This window comes from Carcharhinus amblyrhynchos, chromosome 8 (assembly GCF_965287045.1).
Source record: "Carcharhinus amblyrhynchos chromosome 8, sCarAmb.v2.hapA, whole genome shotgun sequence".
NCBI lineage: Eukaryota > Metazoa > Chordata > Chondrichthyes > Carcharhiniformes > Carcharhinidae > Carcharhinus > Carcharhinus amblyrhynchos.
Window position 1 is genome coordinate 85,635,130 of NC_137331.1, and position 23,726 is coordinate 85,658,855.

The 23,726-nt window shown below is 40.6% G+C and overlaps 1 protein-coding gene across 1 annotated transcript in view; it reads right to left on the minus strand.

Moving 5' to 3' along the window:
- Positions 1-427: 427 nt before the first annotated feature.
- The window catches only part of pip4p2 (phosphatidylinositol-4,5-bisphosphate 4-phosphatase 2), a 75,057-nt gene continuing 51,758 nt past the window's right edge, over positions 428-23,726 (minus strand). The window contains exons 5-7 of the mRNA XM_080194392.1: positions 22,900-22,952; positions 12,172-12,262; positions 428-1,388 (exon numbers count right to left, since the gene is read on the minus strand). Of these exons, the coding sequence (XP_080050518.1) occupies positions 1,245-1,388; positions 12,172-12,262; positions 22,900-22,952 (288 nt within the window). The 3' untranslated portion in view covers positions 428-1,244. The remainder of the gene's footprint in view (positions 1,389-12,171; positions 12,263-22,899; positions 22,953-23,726) is intronic.

The following is a 23,726-nucleotide window of genomic DNA, read 5'->3' on the forward strand; positions in this document are numbered from 1 at the left end:
AAGCTGGCTATTGACACCCTTATCCTGTACCAGGAAAAACTGCCAGAAATTAGAGTGAATGGGAGAATCGGGATATACACATCATTTTAAAAGGCCTTGTGACTCGGCTCAATGCTGCGAAAATACACACTTCTATGTTTGCATTCTGGAGTCTCTATTTAAATAATAGGCTTTTTGTTTTCCTTCCACTAAAGTGATCAACCTTACATATTCCCACACTGTATTCCAGCTGCCAGAAATTTTTGTCCACTCACCTAACCATGTCTTTTTACAATTTAAAAATAAACAACTTGTCTCATCATTGTAAACTGCATAAGTGTTCAGTCATAAAATCAACACTATAGTCAACAAATATTTGTTTTATTTGTAGAATACTTTTGATCACCTTACTTAAAAAAGACTGCATCCAGTTTAGCAAAGCAACATAGTTAATGGATCTGTGACTAATTTGGTACAAATTTTGACATTACATTCAATAGCTGATGTTTGTGTTTATTCTTAAATTAGGTAATCCCATTATGATAACAGCAAAAATTTGTACTTTTCCTGATGTTTTTTTGTTTAGTGATCTGTCAGAATAATTATAGTATGGATAGTTACACAGTGAGATAAATATGATTCATAAGTCAAGCATCACTAACTATTGCCACCATAATGCTTTGACAATCTCACCATAGGCATTTTAAAAAGCTTTATATCCTAAAAAGCAAATACTTAAAAATGAAAATATTCAAAATATAACATATAGAACTTATTTTTATTACTGAGCTATGATGCAGCTTGTCCAGAATGTTCAGATTCAAGAGAGCAATTTAAACATCAAGACTGTATAGAAATATTTTTAAAGTGTACAAAGCCAGTTTGTTCTGCTACGACGTTCCTCTGTTGCAATTCGAAAGAGTAACACTGGTACCGACAAACATTAAAAATACTACTGCTACCAGAAAAAGCAAAGAATTTCAAGAGATTTTCAACAGATTTCAACAAAATTTAACTATGACAAATGGAATTGTACATTGTGGACAAATTATATTTAGCATTTATTTTAAAAACATAGCAACCTAGATGCAAAATAAAAATCTACTTGCTTAAATTGTAGTGCAATATGCACATGTTCTAACACCATTATCCTCTTTGGACCTAATCAGTTTATGAAGTTGATTTATATTAACTTGAAAATGTCCATTAACTTGGAGTTAAAGATTTAGTAGACCATCACACCTTCCAGTGGATAAATGATTTGTCTATGCAAAGGTGTGCTCAGGATAGCTAACTTTGATGGCTCCCCAATAACAAGCTCGAATTAGACAGATCAAGCCTAGAAGATAAGCAAAAACCCAGGAAACGTAAGTTGCAGTGTAACGTCTGGCAAATTCTTGAGTCCCGACCTTTGAAAAAAAAGATAATAGTCAAATCTTAGTGACATCACATTTTGAAGGCCAAAATCACAGTTCAACAGATTTACTAATTATTTAAGTTAATTGATTAGCCACAATTTACTGCAGAAAGTAAAGAAATTGACTGTCAAATCGAGCACACCATTCAGAAATTGATTTATATTTTATTAACATTGAATTATGTGTCTAACTAATAAGTATAAAGGATATCACAAATAAATATAAATGAGGAAGGGCATTTTCCCAACTTAGTTCAGCCTTTCTACTCTCAAATCAATTCTCCCCATACCCTAGCACAGCTGCTCTGTGTTCTCCATTCTTCAGCCAATTTCTTATCCATTCCAAGTTGTACTCTGAATCTTCACTACTTAACTCGTAGCCCTTCAGAAGGAACTTTATCAAATGTGTTTTGAAAGTCTAGACACACTATGTTGCACAATTTTCAACAAACTGCTTGAGATGTACATCCTCTTAAAAAAGACCAGGTTAATTCAGTGCTGCAAAATTATCAGCACACAGGAAAAACCAAACATGGACAACCAGCTTACCATTCCTAAGCATCCAAACCAGACTACAACTTTACTTATCTCAGGAACATACAGACAGACCCACCAACTGCACATCAAGTAACAAAAATAATACTGGTGCAAAATGTGAACAAATGTTTAATGTTTTAAGAACATAATTAGGAACAGGAATACGTCATCTGGCCCCTCGAGCCTGTTCCACTATTCAATAAAATCATGGCTGATCTTTTCATGGACTCAGCTCCACTTACCCATCCGCTCACCATAACCCTTAATTCTTTTAAATGTTCAAAAATTTATCTATCCTTGCCTTAAAAACATTCAATGAGATAGTCTTGAATGCTTCACTGGGCAGGGAATTCCACAGATTCACAACCCTTTGTGTGAAGAAGTTCCTCCTCAACTCAGACCTAAATCTGCTTCCCCTTATTTTGAGGCTATGCCCCCTAGTTCTAGTTTCACCTGCCAGTAGTAACAACATCCCTGCTTCTATCTTATCTATTCCCTTCAAAATCTTATATGTTTCTATAAGATCTCCCCTCATTCTTCTGAATTCCAATGAGTATAGCCCCAGTCTACTCTGTTTCTCCTTATATGCCAACCCTCTCAATTCCAGAATCAACCTAATGAATCTCCTCTGCACCCCCTCCAGTGCCAGTATATCCTTTCTCAAGTAAGGAGACTAAAATGATACAGTACTCCAGGTGTGGCCTCATCAGCACCTTACACAGCTGCAACATAATCTCACTGTTTTGATGTCTCCTTAATAATGAAGGACATCAAAAAGGGAAATGAAACATCTGTAGAGTTTTTCACTGTTTAACAGGAAAGCAAATACATAATGGTTTCAATTGCAGAAGGATAAAACACTAACAAAACAAGTATGTAATGTTGCTATAGAAGGCATTCAGATCCTTGTTCAACAGTGCAGTGTAAAAGTTTAGTCATTTGATTATAGGAAAAATATTATTGCTCTTGAGGCAGTACAGTGCAGAGATAATGAGCTTGAGTATAAGGAACCCTTTTAGGAAATTTGCAATTTCTTTTTGGAAAACAGACTTGAAGCTGATGAGAGGGATTAATAGATGGACGTGCAAAGACTATTTCCTCAGGTGGATGTAGCTGTTAGTAGGGGGCATAACTATAAGGTTCATGGTGGAGATATAGGAGGGATGTCCGAGATAGATTCTTCACTTGGGGAGTAGTTGGGGTGTGGAACAGACTCCCTGCTGTGATAGTGGAGTTGGACACTTTAGGAACTTTCAAGCGGTTACTGGATAGGCACATGGAGCACACCAGAATTATAGGGAGTGGGACAGCTTGATCTTGGGATTGGGCATAACTCAGCACAACACTGAGGGCTGAAGGGCCTGTACTGTAACCAAAATTTCCAAGAGTACAAAAGGAACAGACTTGCTTACTCCTAATCTTAATTCTTATGTTCTTTTGACAAGAACGATCCAGACATCTAACGTGAGACATGCAAATTTCAGGGAACAGAAATTAAAAATTAAAGTCAGAAGTAATAACGAAAGTCAAGCTTAAGAGGAAATTGATGGTAACACTATGGCCTTCCATTACCCATCCATTTTCTTTTCCATTGACTTCCATTTACTATCAGAAATTCAAATTACCTCCAACTTACTGATGTTCCAAATCTGGTGATTTTTAAGGATTGAACTTTTTTTTTCCCAAGATGTATCAATGGACACTACAATAAGGGAATCAGACAGCAGTACCTCTCCATTGGTCAGCAATTAATCCAATACAGAAACCTTGTTTTCAATACGCCCTCGAGTAAGCAACTCCAACAAGGAACTATCCCTGAGTTTAACTTTTAAAGAGCTATCTGTTATAAACAAGGGCACACAGCTGACAGGAAAATATGTATCAATGCAAAGGTTTGTCTACATAAAAGATTGTTTGGTCAGACTCCTTTCAACCAAAAGAAATTTTTTTTTTAATCCTAGTGACAAAAGCAAGAAAATGAAATAGTCATGATGTAATGCATGTGACAGCGTACCAAAGGTAAAATGATCACTGCTAACAACCTTCCCCATATAGGAAATTACGTACAAAGTATGTTGCATGGAGTACTGAGTCGCCATCAATACGGCAGGTAAGAAACATGTGCACATTCCAACTGCAAATATACTAATTGCAATATTGGAGAAGGGAAAATATGGGGCATCATTTTACTTGTGCTTGACACTAGGTCCTTTGTACAGTTACTCAGCAAAATTGGTCCTAGAAACTGCTTGTAATGAAGAAACTTAATTGAAGATGGATCCAGCAGAATCATAAGCCACTCTTAAACCCTGACACTGTCCCCTTCCAAAACTTCCAATTCCAATCCATCACACTCACTTGACCAGACTGCTGATCCTAATTTGCACCCTGCTCCAGCCCATACCCCATGCCAACCCCAGTTCCAGAATCTAGATATCTTTTACAACACTAAAAGATGCCCAAACTTGAGTCCTCTTTACTGACACACTCTTCACCAGGGGCATAAAGTAAGGCCAGATTCAATATCCAAAAAGCCTTGGGCCTCAATTTATTCACAGGAAGCATGAACTACCTCATATTCCCTCCCATATCAACAACACATGAAAAATATTGTTACAACCCAATTTCCAGGCTAAAAAGTCCAACTACCTCAAACTGTGTAGTGATGTTAACATGTCCTCAAGGAAAGGGTAAACAGGAAGATGGTAAAATCTTTAATTTAGTAACCTAGGAGAAGAGATTGATAAATATAAGCAGCCCAAATATAAACAAAAAGGGAATGGAAACACAGGCAAGAATAAAGTAAAGGAGGACATTGATGAAAAGGGAATAAAGATGGTGGCAGGGTGGCACAGTGGTTAGCACTGCTGCTTCACAGTGCCAGGAACCCGGGTTTGATTCCTGGTTTGGGTCATATCTGTGTGGAGTTTGCATATTCTCCCCGTGTCTGTGCGAGTTTCCTCCAGGTGGTCCAGTTTTCTCCCACAGTCTGAAAGACATGCTGGTCAGGTGCATTGACTCGAACAGGTGCCGAAGTGTGGCAACTAGAGGAATTTCACAGTAACTTCATTGCAGTGTTAGTGTAAGTATTACTTGTGATTAATAAATAATATATAAACTTTAAACAATTTTCTAAACAGATGACTAAACATGAAGTGAGAGGAATTCCTATTATAATTAGTTACAACATCTATACAGCAATACGGTTTCCCTATAAAACTGGGGAGCTACAAAGGTGAGCTGATATAATGGGGATTATGGAGACACATCTAAAAATCATGACTGGGAATTAAACATTATAAGGTGTAACATATTTAGAAAAGATATAGGGGGAAAACAAGGGGGTGGAGTAGCTGCACTTATTAGGCATAACAATGGCAGTAGACAAAGTAATGCTGCCATTAGTAAGACAAAAATAGAAGCAACAAGGATACAGATAAAAATAATAAAAGATCAATCACACTAAAAGATGAAATCTACAGACATCTATAGTATAAGGGAGGTGAAGCATGAAATATGCAGACATATTTGGAAATTGAGTAAAAAAAACATTGAATGTCTAAGGGGATTTAAACTACCCTAAATATTAATTGGCAGAAAAATTAAGTGAAGTGGATAAAAGGAAAAGAGTTTCTATAAAATGTACAGCATTCCTTTCTAACCCAATATATAAAAGAGCCCAATAAGGGAAGATTCATTATTGGATCTAGTATTGGACAATAAACTACAGCAGCTGAAAAATTAAAGCTAGGCTAACACTTAGACAACAGTGACCACGTTATAATGTGTTTTAAGATAATTTGAGAGAAGGATATTAATACAATGAAAACCAGGTTCAGAGATTGCAACAAAGATGCCTAGCTTAGGAAAGGGACATTCATTAAATACACAGGTATCAGAGGAGTACCTGATAAGAGAATCTAAAGAGATTAGGAGAGAAATATTTTCAAAAGGTAAAAAACTCGTCTGTTTATTGATTATTTAATTTCATAGTTCTTTTTTTCCAGGCACCTCACTAAAAAGGGAAAGCTCTGATGTGAACCGAGCTATTAAGACAATAGTTTGGGGACCATGACCCTCGGGTGGGCCACAGGATGTAAAAGATTAGGCCACCTATATTGAGTTTGCAAAGACTCCCTGATCATTTTTCACTGGGTAACTGATATACATTTTGTCTCTTCAGTACACATTATGTTCACAAGGCAGTGTGACGTGTATCTACAATTGGCATAAGTGAACCATTTGGTTAAAGTGGGTCACCTGAAAAAAAGTTTGACAGCTACTGTATTAAGAGGTAGAAAGAATAATACCACAGGTAATGACAGAGTTCACAGAAATGTTAAATCATCATTTTCTTCTTTACCAGATAGGATATAGACATGACTTTAAATAACAAGATTTGCAATGATGTGAAAGCATTTAAAACAAAAGGGGATATATTGAATAAACAAATCAAACTCAGAATAAAATCCCTAGTCTGGATGGATTGCTTCTATGCATTTAAAAGTATCAAGGGGAATTACAGCAGAGGCAATACTATATATATTTAACAGATTTCTATGCATCAAAATCATCAAGGGATATGGAGATAGTGCAAGAAAATGATGTTGAAGTAGATCAGCCATGATTGAATGGCAGAGTAAGCTCAAAAGGGCTAAATGGTTTCTGCCTGTTCCTTTCTTTTTATGTACTTATAGAATAAAAAATTCTATAAAGGTGCAGTCCCAGTAGACTGGTGGATAGCAAAATTCCTTTCTTTATGAAGAGGGACAGATCATGCCTAGGATATTACAGACCTGACAACTTATTTTTGGTTGCAGGCAAAATAATGAGTTTCCTACTGAAGGAGAATAAATCATCCAGGAAGGAAAAATAATGATGAATGTGGACACTATGTACTCATGGGTACTGAGAAAACAATTAGAACAAAGGTTGACAAGTCACTAGGAGCAGATGGACTTCATCCAAGGATCTTAAAGAAGTGAGTACTATAGACACCAATTGTAATTTTTCAAATTTTCCTAGATTCTGAAAAAGATTTATCAGATCAGAAAATAGCAAATGTAACTCCTCAATTGAAAGAGGAAAAAGACAGAAACCAGGTAACTACAGGTCAGTTAGTCTAACATTTGAGAGGGGAAATACTAGAATCTATTAAGGAGGTTTTTGCATTAAAAATTTTCTCAGCACCATGCTATCAGGCAGTGTCAACTTGATTGTGTGAAAGGGGAATCATGTTTGATTATTTTAATATTATTAGAGTTCTTTGTGGAAGTCACAAGTAACAGGGCAAAGGGGAACCTTCAGATGTTGGGTATTTGGATTTACAAAATCTGTTTGATAAAGTGTCACATCAAAGGTTACTACACAAAATAAGAGCTCATGGATAGATGATTAGCTAAGCGGAAGCAAAGAGTACAGATGAATAGGTCATTTTTGGGCTGATAAGCTATAACCAGTGAAGTGCTGGGACCTCAAAATGATCTGAATGAAAGGACCAAATATATGGTTGCTAAATTTACAGATAACACAAAGACAGGTAGGAAAGCCAATTGCAAAGACAAGGGGTGGAATTTTCCAGTCCCACACCATGGGAATCGTAGCGGGCAGGACACAGACCATGCAATGGTCCAATAATCTTGGATAGGATTTTCCAGACTTGGGGCAAGTGCGGTGGGAAAATCCCACCCATAAGGTGTACAAAGGGATTTGAACAGGTTAATAGACAGATAGATAATAGACAATGGGGTATAATGTGGGAAAATAAGAACTCTTCCACTTTGGTGGTAAGAACAGAAAAGCAGTACATTATTGAAATGCAAAGGGATCGCCAAACTCTCTGATACAGAAGGATCTGGGTGCCCTGGCACATGATTCAAAAAGAGTTAGATGAGGCGTAGCAATGATTAGGAAGGCAAATGGGATTCTGGCATTTATTGCAAGGTGAATGGAATATGAAAGTTAGGAGGTTTTGCTACAATTATACCCTGCATTACAAAAACCACATTTGGAGCATGGTGTACAGTTTTTTTTTCTTACAAATGCGATTGCGTTAGAAGCACTTCAGAGAAAGTTCACTCAATAGATTCCTGTGATGAAGAGGTTATATTATGAAGGAAGGTTAAACAGGTTGGGCCTGAATCCACTGGAGTTTCAAAGACTGAGGGGGGATCTTACTGACATAAGATCCTGCGCGTGCCCATGACAGTGTAGATACTGAAAGGATGTTTACCCTTGTGAGAAAGGCTAAAACTGGGAACAGTTTAAAAATAAGGGGTCTTCCACTGAAGTTGTAAATGAGGATAATATTTTTTATTTCAGAGTCGTCAGTTTGTGGAATATTCTTCCCCAGAAAGCAGTGACAGATTGGTCATTGATCAAATAGGGAGTCAAGGGGGCTGGTAGAAAAGTGAAATGATGCCATAATCAGATCAGCCAGAAGAGGAACATGTTTGAAGAGCCAAAGGACTGCTTCTGCTCCTAATTCTGCTCCTATATTTCAAAAGGGAAAATCTTGCTTGGCCAGCCTTTTTAAATGTTTTGAGGTGACAACAGAGGGAGCAGGTAATGATAAAGATGTAACGTATTTGAATCTCAGAAGACCTTTGGTAAGATGCTTTAGAATAGATTAATAAATGAGGTCAAAGAATGACAGAATGGTGGGAATAAAGAGTGGAGTGGCAGAGGAGGGGAATGGGAAACGGGATCGATGCTGAGAGCATTACTGTTTACATAGCATTAATGATCAAAACCACAATGTGTAGATATACATAATTAGGAAATGAAGAACAGGCTGGGGTGACCTAATAGAGATCCATAAAATTATGGAAGGTTTTAATACAGCGGCAAGAATCTTCCCATTTCTGGGGAACAGCACAATTAGAAGACATCAATTTACCAAAACGTGCAATGGAGAATTCAGAAGAAAGTTCTTGCTTGCGCTCGGAGAGTGGTTGAAATGAATAATATGGATGGACCGAAGAGGAACCTCGTCAAGCTTGTGACAGTGAAGAGAATAGTGGATTACAATGGTAGATTTTAGATGAATATAGATAGGAGGGAGCTCTAATGGAACTTGAACACCAGCATAGATTGCTGGGCCAAATGGCCTGTTCCTTTGCTGTATGCTCTAGGTAATCCTGAGAGATTGTCTCCCTTCACTTAGTAAAACCTGATTTTCATCTTTAAAGTGGCTTACCAAATTAAACAATTCTGGGTGCCTGTATTAAGTTTGTTTTAAAATATAGTCAACTGCAAAGGTAAAGGGATATAATGATTCTATTTTGAAGTCATTGATGCCCCGTTAATACAAGGCATTACAATTATTAACACTGCCGCCAATGTGCTTACACTGGATCAAGAGAAAAAAGAGAAAGGTGATTCAAGCGTTCAAAATTCTGAAAGGTGTAGGCCACATAGATGTGTCATTCAGTTTGATGTTCAAATTAAATAATGTTTATAAGTGGAACATAAATAACGATTAAGATTAGAAGAAATTTGTATTCCAGACTGTAGTGGTTTCCTGGAACAGTCTTGGAGGGAGACAAAAGTTGTCCTCTTAAAAAGGAGGGTATGTATCCTGTCAAAAGGTAGAATGATGCTGGAGCATTGTGTCATCTGGTTGATTATATGAAACATAATGGGGTCATAGGGCATTTAGTTGCAACTAGTGAAATTTCAACGTTCATTATTTTTTTCACTGCCAATGATTTAGCATTGATTTTCAGTGTTTACACAAGCAAGTCACTGCAACTAAATAATGGATTATGCTGGAGGTGCATTATCAGAGTACATATGGGACTAACGAACCAAATACACTCGAGGCTGTGTGTAAGCTTATTAAAGTCATCTAGTTTAAACTCAATGGTTACCTTAATTAACAACAAAAAATGTTTGCTTATCACTTGGGACATGTTCCAAGTTAAAAACAAATAATAAGTATAGTCACTTTGGTAGATGCAGTTGTGAGTGAGATATTAGAAGCACCAATATAAACTAATAATGTGCTTCATTGAATTGCAAATTATGTTTGCATTTGAACTTTGTCTTGAGATTTTAAGTTCAATACTATAGCCACTATACCACCAAACACTAGAGACACTTGCTAATTTTTATATTGTAGCTTGTATTTTAGTCATTTGACAGAAATTGAATTCGTAGAATAATTCAAGTCAAGTTTTTCCAACAATATCTGTTTCTATTAAGGACCACTCCCAGCCTGCCAGGTTACCCTGTCACCTGCCCTGTGAGAAAATGAGAGTGGCTCAATGTAGGAAGGTTGGGGAGGAAAGCAGTGAGCATGAAGTGGCAAGCAGAAGGATCACCAAATGAAAGGGTCACGGAGGGAGGCAGTGGGCAGTAGGGTAACAAGCAACAGCGCAGACAACTGGGAGGGAAGCAGGATGCAGGAAAAACAAATGCAGAAGAAACTTTGGGCTTCAGGAACTGATGAGTAAATTTCAGCTGTTGATTCTACTCAACTATTCTTGTCCAGCTTGGCTCTCTACTGTTTATTTCACGTTCTTGGGGAATCCATCAGTTCTTTGCTCATGGATTAGAGTGACAGTAAACCTCATTTAACCATTCGCATGTGAGTAGCACTTTGAAATGCTGCATGGCCATATGTGCTTAGTGGGAGTGCTGCCCCAAAATCAAGCCTCCATGTCACCCCATTCCTCTCACATGTTCCACTGCTACACAACATTCCCCATGATCCTCAAGTAACCTGCATGGCTACTCTTCCAGTGTACACTATGTATGGTTTTCAAGAGTCATGCAATAACAATGGGAATTATTTAAAAATTATTGGGAAAACATTAAACTGCTAACAATTTAGAAAACCCAAGTTCAAACTCACTATCACTGATACTGGATCAAAAAACCCAAGCCAAAGAAAAGTTTTGAAAGGGCCTATTAGCTGTGTAAAACAAGTAAGGAACCACACCAAAGGCACACTGTGTTGCTTTCTGCATAATAATGCTTGTAAAATATTCAATAGTTCTTGCAACAATATGGCCACCGGCTGAGTAGAAGTTTCTGAAATCTAGCCAAGATTTCATAACGGTGTCATAACTCTTAACAGAACAGATATCCATTTCCATTTCAAAGCAGTGTGCCTGGAAATCACTGGTGGAAGAGCAGATGCAGACCACTTTTCTACTTTTACAAGCAGGGTTTTATAAAAAGCCAAATCTGCCAGTCCAGTTAAATCAGAGCACAAACACATGCCTGCAGCAGAGTTTTTTTTTACATTTTTAGCATGGTACTTGGAAAAGTACTGAAATGCATGTGAATGATTACAAAACACTGGTCAATGTAGGGGCCAACTTACATTTGCATGAATCACTGCATCAAAAACATTTCTATATTACAGGACAGCAGCTGACTGTCGTTTGAGGATGTTCAAAGATTTTATACTTGCCTTTCAAAATGTTCCGGACTCCTCAGCAGGAGCCTTTCTTCATAAATGCTTAAGCTTGGCATGCTTTTAGTGATCTTACAAAACCTGGCACCGCCAGGTGAAAATGAGGAAATGTGATTTTTGTCCCGCCCCATTGAAAATGGGGAACCCAATCTCAGTGGGGACAGGAGTTCGTTTTGCACACTAGGCATCCATGACCCGCAAACAAGGCCCGAGGAAAATAGCACGGGATCAGAAGCAGAAGAAAATCAGATTTCTTCTAAAAAAAACAATTGACCTGTGGCCATTCATGCATCAAAACATGTCTCCACAACCAAAGGGTCAGTCTTGCTGTAATACCCCTTGTAAGTAGGTTTTAACTGCACACTTAGTTCATAATTACTGTTCAACACCCTTGCTGGCCCTGAAAGAGTAAATTTGTATTTGTTGAATGTCAAACTGCTCCACGATGATGAAAAATACGTATTTTAAAATATCAAACTGCTTTGTAACTTTTTCAAGTTCGACTTTAGTTTCATGTTTATGTCCCACTCATTTACTACCCGTAAAAGTTAAAAATTAAAACGGAAGTGAATCTTTGGGTTTTACTTCCTGTTTCAATATGAAAATAATTCAATATGATAGGCTGCTTACCAATGAAATCACCGCTATTAATCACCTGGATTTCCCCTGAACTGGCATCGGGGAAATGACCAGGCCACAGATTGAAGTCAATGGCAAGTGCCACTGCTCCACCATTGCAAAATGCAGCCAAAACACAAGTGTTTTCAGAATCAATACTGCTTTTATGTCTACAATACGATTAAGTTCTACTTACAGTTAAACCAACTCCAATGAAAACACATATCATTCCAACAGTAACATATGCACAGCAACGCCTTCGAGGCAATGCACTGCCAACAGACGATCTAAAAAGAAACCAAAATAGAGATGCTTATGTTGCATCTGTTATCCCAGCAGTAGGTTACTGTGACATTGTGGCAAAGAAGTAAAGAAAAACAATTTTAATACATAAGGATTCCTTTTACAAAAATCACACATCTAGTTGGTGAATCTCCCATTAATATTAGCAGCACCATTTTGCCATAATACAAAATCCCCAAGTCACATTTAATGATTTCTTTCTTCGACTGTCACCATTTAAAAGAGGGGGTGGTAATCTCTTCATCTTTTCTGGCACTATCACACTACATCGGTAGTCAAGTAACGTACGCCATGATCACATCCATTCTTATGAGCAATTGGCAAATGGCACACAATCAATCCAGAGAAGATAGTCACTCAATTTCTCTTTTTGGAAAGTGCTTGATCTGAGTGCAGGGAAGCAGGAGATTAGGAACTGGGACTGCAAGATTAATGATCAGAACAATTTATAATGCAGGTGAAAAGGGGACAGATTGGTTAGCAAGTCCATTCTGAATTGTCAATGCACTGCCGTGGAAAAAGCAATGGAGATCTATAGGCTCATCAAGTTCCCCAGTAATTCAAAGGCGGCACAAGGTTGAACATATTCCTTTTGTTTTCGGAGAACGATCGCTGTGTATGAATGTATCTCACTTCTTGCAAGGGTAAATGAACCATATTACAAGCCCTACTGATTATCTTAAACTGGTTGTTAACGTAGGTTGCTGACACACTCAGGGTTGTTCAACAAATGTTGCCCAATTGAAAAAAAACATATCTAACAGCAGACTTTTTTTTTGAGTTTTGCAAGCATGGGCTGGCTGAGTACAGACTGATCTGCCTGCTACTAACAACCAAAGAAACATACTGTTTATTTAATCATTGGGGTGTACAGCCTATCTACCTGGCAATGCATTGGCACTGAAATTAGTAAACAAATTGGCTCAATTTTGTAATGGCAGGACATCTTTTTGGATTGACGGCAGCATCTTATTAGTGAAAAGTACCAGTTGTGCAGCCACTGCATTATAGTTGAGTGACATGCCTTGCTCAACCTGTTGTTCAAACTTTTCAGATACTTTGCCTTTGTCGGCTAATTTAAAGTTAACAAGGCACTTTTCTAGTCCAAAAATGAGGTCCCTGGCCCAGTTGCAGTTTAGAAAATACACAATGGCCAATGATCTGATCAGCATAGAAAATGTTCCACCGGATAGCTTTGACTTACTCCATTCCTGCATCCAGCTTGCAAAGTGAACAAATAGCTGGGGCCTTAGTTGCAAGATTGCTGACAAGGCCAATCATCTAGCATTGAAACATATATTTAGAACACTGAAGGGTTGCTTACAGTATAGTTTTCTCATGGCTTTCTCCAACCCAACAGCTTGGCCGATCAATGACTTGTTAACCAATCAGTATCCTTCTCTCATGTATAAATTATGCTCTTTAAAATTTGCCATTCTTGCATTTGTCCTGATGAGTGCAAGTCAAAAAGCTTTGACAACATGTCTCCCTTTTCAGCATGACACACACAGTACAGTAGTAGGCAGCAAGATGCCAGATAGGGTATGATGCCAGGAAGTCAGGTCATTCACTTTGGCAATAAGAATAGGGAAACAACATTTTTTTTTAAAAACGCATGAAGCTTGTAAAAGTCTCTCTGAACCTATTCATACATGGAACACAATTTAGTATGCAGATACAGAAACCAATTAAGATAGAAGACCTGTTGGACTTTATTGTAAAGAGATTGAACTACAACAAGGAAATTTTGCTACAATTGTGTTGGGCTTTGGTGAGACTACACCTCAAACAGTGCAGTTTTGGGTTTCATGTTTAAGGAAGGATGTATTTTCCTTGGAACTGATAGAGTGAAGGTTCACTGGATTGTTTCCTACATGGAGACGATTATCAGAGATTGAGTAAATTGGACTTATATTCTCAGAAATTTAGACGAATGAGGAATGATCTCATGTAAACATATAAAATTGTGAAAGGGGTTGATCGGTTCCACTCGGCGGTTGTTACCCCTGGCTTGGTTATCTGGTCTCACAGCCTCAGGATAATGCATTAAACAAATAGGACTGGGCTGAAGGCTTGTGAATCTTTTGAATTTTCTCCTTGAGAGTTGTGGATATTCCGTCATCAATTATAATCAAGTCTGGGATAAATAGATTTTTTGATCTCTCAGGGAATCAAGGTGTGCAGGGAAGTGTAGTTGGGGCAGAAAAAAATCCATTATCTGACAGAATGGTGAAGCAGACTCGTCAGGCTACGCGGTTTACTCCTTGTGCCATTTCTAATGTTATGTTTGAAGGAAGTGAGGACTTATAGAGCACGAGTGAAGCAGAGCAAGTGGTGGCTGGAGAGATGAGATGAGAAAACCTACTGATTGCCATCAACAATCATCTGTGATGATACTCGGCAACAACTTAGTCACGCAAATTTAGTTTCAGTTGAGCACAAACTTTACCACATTTTAATTGTATCTGCTCCCTTTTAGCACTCTGGACATCATAAAGGGCTCAATTTCTAGGATCTGAAAATGGCAGGAACAGAGACCAAAAGGACACAAAAATACTGATACTGTCAGCAGGTCAGTTTCCAGATACTGGCTGTGGTGCTCGCCATGTTTACTAGGGCAACTGGCCTGATCCTTGATTAAGACCAATTGTGGTGGCTGAGGAAGTCATTACAAGAGCTGGTTAATGGAGCTTTGAGATTTTTTTTTGAAACGAGAGCTGCGTATGTTGAATGGGGCAGACCAGAGGAAAGAAATCATTTTGGTTACTCCAGGAAATCAGATAGGTTTAAAAGTTTAAATACTGCAGAGGAGGAGTCAGCCATTGACAAGCAGGTGGCTTGGTGCTTTGTTTGAGTGTGTTAAGGCTCTCCTACAACATCATAGAAGAAGGGACTTTAAACTAGAAAGGTTGGGGGGGGAGGGAATCGAGTTGAGGTGACTGAGAGCGAGGAGGTTAGCTCCCAAGTAGAGAAGGACTGTAGACACTATGAGAGGGAGGTTAGATGGGTGATGGATAAGGGAAGCGCCCAGAGGGTCTGAGGTGTGTTTATTTTAACGCCAAGAGTGTAGCGGATAAAGTGGATGAGTTTAGGGCATGGATTGCTGCTTGGGAATGTGATGTGATGACCATAACGGAGACTTGGATGTCTCAGGGACAGGACTGGGTACTTCAGGTGCCAGGATTCAGATGTTTCAGGAAGGATAGGGAGGAAGGCAAAAGAGGTGGCAGAGTGGCACTGTTGGTCAGGGACAGTGTCATGGCTGCAGAGAAGGAGGATGCTGTGGAGGGATTGTCTACGGAGTCTCTGTGGGTGGAAGTTAGGAACAGCAAAGAGTCGATAACTTTGCTGGGTGTTTTCTATAGGCCGCCCAATAGTGACAGGGAAGTTGAGGTGCAGATAGGGAAACAGGTCCTAGAGAGATGTAGTAATAACATAATTGTCGTGATGGAAGACTTTAACTTCCCAAACACCGACTGGAATATCCCTAGGGTAAGGGGTTTGGATGGGGAGGAGTTTGTCAGGTGTGTTCAGGAGGGTTTCCTGACACAACATGTGGATAAGCCTATGAAAGGAGAGGCTGTACTTGACCTGGTGCTGGCTAATGAACCAGGACAGGTGTCAGATCTCTCGGTGGGAGAGCATCTCAGCGATAGAGATCCTAATTCTATCTCCTTCACGATATCATTGGAAAGAGATAGGATCAGGCAGGCTAGGAAGATGCTTATCTGGAGTAAGGGGAAATATGAAGACATCAGGCAGAAATTTGGACGAGTAAACTGGAAGGTGGTGTTCTTGGGGAAAAGTACTGAAGGAAGATGGCGGATTTTCAAGGAATGTTTGTCTGGTGCTCTGCACAACGTTCCGATGAGTCGTGGGAACCGTGGTGTACGAAGGTTGTGATGAACCTAGTCAGGAAGAAAAGAAAGGTGTACAAAAGGTTCAGAGAGCTAAGAGATGTTAAGGATCTAGAGGAGTATAAGGCTTGTTGAAAGGAGCTTAAAAAGGGAAATTAGGAGAGCCAGAAGGGGTCATGAGAAGGCCTTGGCGGGTAAGATTAAGGAGAATCCCAAGCCATTCTACAAATACGTAGAGCGTAAGAGGATGAGAAGTGAAGGTATAGGACCTATAAAAGATGAAGGGGGAAAGTCTGTGTGGAACCGGAAGAAATGGCAGAGGTGCTTTACGAGTACTTTGCCTCGGTATTCACGGTGGAAAGTGTGCTGGGAGGTTGTACTGCAGGTTTGCGGTGGACTGAAAAGATTGAGTATGTGGACGTTAACAAACAGGATGTGTTGGAACTATCAAGATAGATAAGTCGCTGGGACCGGATGGGATGTACCCCAGGTTACTGTGAGAGGTGAGGGAAGTGATTGTAGAGCCCCTGACAATGATCTTTGCGTCATTGATGGTGACAGGAGAGGTTCTGGAGGATTGCAGATGTGGTTCCTATTTTCAAGAAAGGGAACAGGGATAGCCCGGGAAATTACCGACCAGTGAGTCTGACCTCAGTGGTTGGTAAGTTGATGGAGAGGAGTCTGAGGGACAGGATTTATGAGCATTTAGAGAAGTTTAGAATGATCAAAAATAGTCAGCACGGCTTTGTCAAGGGTAGGTCGTGCCTTACGAGCCTAGTTGAGTTCTTTGAAAATGTAACTGAACACATTGACGAAGGAAGAGCGGTGGATGTGGTTTACATGGACTTCAGCAAGGCTGCCAAGATAAGGTCCCCTATGCAAGACTTCAAGAAGGTGAGAGGGCATGGGATCCAAGGGGCTTTGGCCTTGTGGATCCAGAACTGGCTTGCCTGCAGAAGGCAGAGTGTGGTTGTGGATGGGTCTTTTTCCGCATGGAGGTCGGTCACCAGTGGAGTGCCCCAGGGATCTGTTCTAGGACCCTTGCTGTTTGTCATTTCCATAAATTACCTGGATGAGGAAGTGGAGGGATGGGTTAGTAAGTTCGCCAATGACAGGAAGGTTGGTGGTGTTGTGGATAGTCTGGAGGGATGTCAGAAGTTACAGCGTGACATAGATAGGATGCAACGCTGGGCGGAGAAGTGGCAGATAGACTTCAACGCGGATAAATATGTAGTGGTCCATTTTGGCAGGACCAATGGGATGAAGGAGTGCAATATCAAGGGTAGGCATATTAGCAGTGTTGAGGAGCAGAAGGACCTTGGGGTCCGGGTCCAGGTCCACAGGATTCAAACTGGCCTCGCAGGTGAAGGATGTGGTCAAGAAGGCATGTGGTGTACTGGCCTTCATTAATTGAGGGATTGAGTTTAGGAGTGGGGAGGTAATGCTGCAACTTTATAAGACCCTTGACAGAGTACTGTGCGCAGTTCTGGTCACCTCACTACAGGAAGGACGTGGAAGCTATTGAGAGGGTGCAGAGGAGATTTACAAGGGTGTTGCCTGGATTGGGAGGCATGCCTTATGAAGATAGGTTGAGGGAGCTAGGTCTCTTCTCCCTGGAGAGACGGAGGTTGAGAGACGACCTGATAGAGGTTTATAAAATGTTGAGGGGAATAGATAGGGTGGATTCTCAGAGGCTATCAGTGGTGATGGAGGCGAACTCGCTGAGGTCTTTTAAAAGACTTCTGGATGAATACATGGGATTTAATGGGATTGGGAGTTACAGATAGTTCTATGGCCTGGTAGGTATGGATATGATCGGCGCAACTTGTGGGCCGAAGGGCCTGTTTGTGCTGTAGTGCTCTATGTTAAGACAGCAATCCAGGCCAAGGTTCAACAGCAATTTTCTCTGTGCTCCTTCATTACTCACATGGGAGCTACAGTAACGTCTGAATAGAAAGTTTAAAGTTTCAGCTTAATTACACTTTCCAGCTTTGTCTGTAGACTTGTAGGTTGGGGCATTTTCAGGAGCATACCCAAATACTTTTTAAATGCATGAAGGTTTCTGCCTCTGCCATTCATCAGATAGAATTCCAGACCCCTTTCACTCTCTGGGGGAAGTAAACCCATTTTTTTTTAATCCAACCTCACCTGAAATTGACAAATTCAGGAGCCCTTCCGGAGAGTGTGATTTCAGTACATTTTCTGCGGTTGGATTTCCTAGTTCATTACCACCCCGCCTGGCCCTTTTGCATTGAGGGAGGAACATCTTGATGCTCGGTTCTGTTTTCACCCTTCACGTGGCAAGCTGGCTGTAGGGCTCCAGTGGCTAATAGATTTCAACCAAATTGCTCAGGGGTGAGGAGGATGGAATTAAAATCCTGTAGGTTTCTGTCCAGGAACTCACCCTCCCTTTGCTGCAGCTGGTTAACGCTTAAGGTGTTCTTGCACTGGCAGGGGTTTTTTAAACAGCACATTAGTATTGCTGATAGGTAGGGCTGCCAATTCCAGTGGAAGGCTTCCCCCAGGATTGAACATGTGATATCCTGACCATATGACTTCTCCAAATGTTGCTGGAATTACCCCATAAAAATCGGGTCTCTTGTGGTTGAAAATTTTTGTGGTTTCAAACTATATTGAGAGACAAGTTTCATGGACCAGGAGGCCTCTTTGGACAGGCCAAGAGGGAAAAACCCAACAACAGCCAAAAAAAATACAGGGACAAATCCAAAAAGGGAAAAACCATTCTCTTCATCTGAGGCTCCAGTTCAGTCCTCCTCCCTCCGTAACTCAAGCACCTCACACAATTTGACTCACACCATCATGCAGTTTCTGTGCTCTCCCCAACACCTGATCATGCAGTTTTTCTTTCCTCTAACCCACACCTGATCCCCAATTCCCAAATCCTTCCTCCACCAAAGTGGCAGTTACTGTTTTTTTCTGTAATCATTATCTTTTTACCCAGCATCCATAGTGACCTTTATATCAGTGACAGAACTGTGTAAGGGTCCAATCCCAGGAGAAAGAACTTCTTTCTAAGTTGTTAGTTTGTAGAGTTTCACTGTAATGTCAATAACAGGAAACTACAAAGTATTGTCAAACATGGAACTGTGCCACATGGGAACGTTCAGAATGTGGTATCAAAAAAGTCACTCCTTAAGTGAGATCTGGATAGATGAGAAGGGTGGGGATGTACAGTTTTGGACAGGAAACCCTGAGGTTTTTTTTCCTCATACTGTATTAATTCCACGATGTGTGCTTTTGATACTGACAGATTCCACGCTTGGAAGACAGTCAGTTAGACAGGGTGCCCTCCAAAACAGGACCATGTAGGGCTGATCCCATGGTGGTTAGTAGGAGAGGAGGCAGGGAGCTTCATTCAGAGTCATAGAGGATTACAGCAGGAAAACAGGCCCTTTGGCCCAACTTGTCCATGCTGTCCAGTTTTTACAATTAAGCTAATCCCAATAGCCCACGTTTGGCCCATATCCCTCTACACTAATCTTACCCATGTAACTGTCTAACTGCTTTTTTAAAAGACAAAACTGTACCCCCTCTACTACTACCACTGACAGCTCGCTCTGGACACTCATCAGCCTCTATCTGGAAAAACTGCCCCTCTGGACATTTTTCTATCTCTCCCCTCTCACCTTAATCCTACGCTCTCTAGTTTTAGACTTCCCTATCTTTGGGAAAAGATATCGACTGTCTCTACCTTATCTATGTCCCTCATTATTTTATAGACCTCGGTAAGATCACCCCTCTGCCTATGCTCCAGGGAAAGAAGTCCCACTCTATACAGCCTCTCCTTATAATTGAATCCATCAAGTCCCAGTAGCATCCTACTAAATCTTTGCACTCTTTCTAGTTTAGGAATATCCTTTCTAAAATAGACCAAAACTATACACAGTATTCCAAGTGTGGCCTTACCAATGTCTTCTACAACTGCAACAAGACATCCCAACTCCTATATCCAATATTCTGACCAATGAAACTAAGCAGGCCAAATGCCTTCTTCCCCACCTGCCAGCTGTGACTTCGTTTTCAAAGAGCTATGAACCTTTGTTCTGTAACTTTCCCCAATGCCCCACCATTAACTGAGAAGTCCTGCCCCAGTAAAAAACAAATACCAAAATGCATCACCTCACATTTATCTAAATTTAACGCCATCTGCCATTGATCAGCCCACTGGCCCAATTGATAAGATCCCGTTGCAATCCTAGATAATCTTCTTCACTTTCCACTACGCCAATCTTGGTGCCGTCTGCGAACTTAACTAAGCATGCCTCCTAAATTCTCATCCAAATCATTAATATAAATGACAAATAACAGTGGATAAATCCTGGGACCTGACGAAGTGTATCCCAAGACGTTATGGGAGGCTAGGGAGCACTGATCCCTGAGGCACACTGTTGGTCACAGCCCTCCAGTTTGAAAAACAACCCTCTACAGCCACACTATGACTTCTGTCATCAAGCCAATTGTGTACCCAATTGGCCACATCACCATGAATCCTGAGAGATTTAACCTTATACAACAACCTACCATGTGGCACCCTATCAAAGGCCTTGCTAAAGTCCATGCAGACAACGTTGACTGCACTGCCCTCATCTAGCTTCTTGGTTACCCCTTCAAAAAACTCAAATTTGAGAGACCTGATTTTCCACTCAAAGCCATAGTGACTGTCCCTAATTAGTCCTTGCCTCTCTACATTCCTGTAGATCCTATCTCAGGATACCTACCTCACGACAGATGTGATGCTCACCGGCCTGTAGTTCCCAGGCTTTTCCCTGCTCTTTTTAAGCACAGGTACAACATTTGCCACCCTCCAATCTTCAGGCGCCTCACCTGTGGCTGTCGATGATTCAAATCTCTCCACTAGGGAACCTGTGATTTCCTCCCTAGCCTCCTACAACGTTTTGGGATACATTTCATCAGGTCCCAGGATTTATCTACCTTGATGAACTTGAAGACTTCCAGCACTACCTCCTCTGTAACATATACTCTCAAGATATTACTATTTATTTCCCCAAGTTCCCTAACATCCATGCCTTTCTCAACAGTAAGTACAAATGAGAAATATTCATTTAGGATCTACCACACAGTCCACCCCCTGTATACTTTGCCAGCAGTTTGCAGTGTTGATGGTAGCCATGTGAAGATGCCGGTATTGGACTGGGGTGGGCACGGTAAGAAGTCTCACAATACCAGGTTAAAGCCCAACAGGATTAATTGTAATCATATGGTTTTGGAGTGCTGCTCCTTCATCAGGTGAGTGGAGAGTTGGGTTCAGAAACATGGCATATATGGGCAAAGACAATTGCAACATAATGGTCAGAATGCACAAATTAGGGAGGATTTCCAAGACGATCAGGCATATTGACAGACATCAAGTTTCTACAAAGATGCTGTACCTGTAAATACATGATTACCTGTGAAGACTCGATTCCAACCATTATCTTGACTTCAAATGGCTTTGAGTGTCCTGCATTCTGAAGTTTCGGTGATACCCTGTCACCTTGCAAACCCCGTTAACAGCATTTCATTTACCACACAATAAGCTTTGCAATGCACAATGAAAGTATCATATTTTTTCTTTTGAAAAATCATTATTCAAAACCATCAAAGCTCAGAAGTGTGAAATAATGTTAACAAAATATTGACTAGCCTCCTGTCTCATTGAAAGTCTGCAGAGAGATCTGGATAGGCTGAGCGAGTGGGCGAGGACCTGGCAGATGGAGTTTAATGTTAGCAAGTGAGAGGTTATCCACTTTGGCAGAAATAATAGTAGGAGGGATTATTATTTAAAAGGCAAAAAGCTGCAACATGCTACGGTGCAGAGGGACCTGGGGGTCCTTGTGCACAAGTCGCAAAAACCCAGTCTGCAGGTGCAGCAGGTGATCAAGGCGGCGAATGGAATGTTGGCCTTTATGGCGAGGGGGATAGAATATAAAAGTAAGGAGGTCTTGCTGCAACTATACAGGGTACTGGTGAGGCCGCAGCTGGAGTACTGTGTGCAGTTTTGGTTGCCTCACTTGCGGAAGGATATATTGGCCTTGGAGGTTCACTCAGCTGATACTGGTGATGAGGGGGTTGGCCTATGAAGAGACACTAAATAGACTGGGTCTGTACTTGTTGGAGTTTCAAAGGATGAGGGGGATCTTATAGAGACGTATAAGATAATGAAGGGGATAGACAGGGTAGAGGTAGAGAGATTCTTCCTGCTTAGAAAGGATAACAGGACTAGAGGACACAGCCTCAAGGGGGGAGGGCAGTTTAGATCAGAGTTGAGGAGGAACTTCTTCACTCAAGGGGTGGCGAATCTCTGGAATTCTCTGCCTGTTGAAGTGGTGGAGGCTACCTCGCTAAATATATTTAAGTCACGGGTAGATAGGTTTCTGATAGACAGGGGGATTAAGGGTTATGGGGAGAAAGCGGGAAAGTGGAACTGATCCACTTCAGATCAGCCATGATCTTACTGAATGGTGGGGCAGGCTCGAAGGGCTAGATGGCCTACTCCTGCTCCTATTTATGTTCTTATTCCAAAGAGGCAGAAGTGTCGTTTTGGCACATTTGGCAATCTTAATGGCCAAATCCCATTACGTAGAAGTATATCTTTCATACATAAAGTGAGTGAATAGCCTTCATCAGTAAACAATAAAATTGTTCACATTCTTACAAAACTGTTTTTGAAAAGACCCTGAACCCTTAAATGCAAAGTATACAGGAAAAAAATAACGATCTGCCATAAAATAATTTGAACTTACATTCTTTTGCAGTGTGGGCATTTTGCCAGAGTGTTGAACCGAACTTCCATCCACTGTAAATAAAACAAAATCAGGCCATGGTTAAAACCTTTCCTTCCCTCCTTAAAATGTCTCCAAAAGGTCACAAAAAACTTTCCATTTCTCAAACATTAAACTTGTTTCTTCCTTCATGTCCTTGTAAGGGAAAACATTTTTCAACTGCAACATCATTTAGACATCCAAGAAAGTTTCCCATGATGTAACAAAAATTTCAGTAGAAGTAAATGGAGTAAATTTAATGACTTGGATTATGAATGGATTATGAGGCTCTTGGGACAGAACTTAACCACTAACAGATTTTCAGAGGTCATGACCAAAAGCAGGTCCTCGCCCTTCTGGTGATAATCGGTTGATAATCAAGACGCCTGTACAACCTTACTGGGTGGCAACCATTTAGGAGGCCTTACCTGGGAGCCCTGTCCAATTTACAACAGTGGATGTGACATGCACTTGGCTGGGCAGTGGGATGGCCTGCAGCATTGTCCTGTCAGCAGTCCCACCAATATCGGTGGGTTCTACTGTTGCAAGAAGAGAACACAAGGACACCTTAGGATAGTTAGGTGTGCCCTCTGAAGATGTTGGAAGATTTTAAAATTATAAATGGCCACAGCTGTCAGGCAAACACTGTAGAGATGGATCTCCTCCACAGCATAGCCTGCGATCTGTGGTAAAAGCGGCTCAGGGGGTCAGCCATAAATAAAAGGAGGATTTGGGAGCACTCGGCACGCTGCCTGGAGGCTGCCTCCTGTCTCCAAGGATCTGTCAGGCAGTACTGGCCCCATCCACTG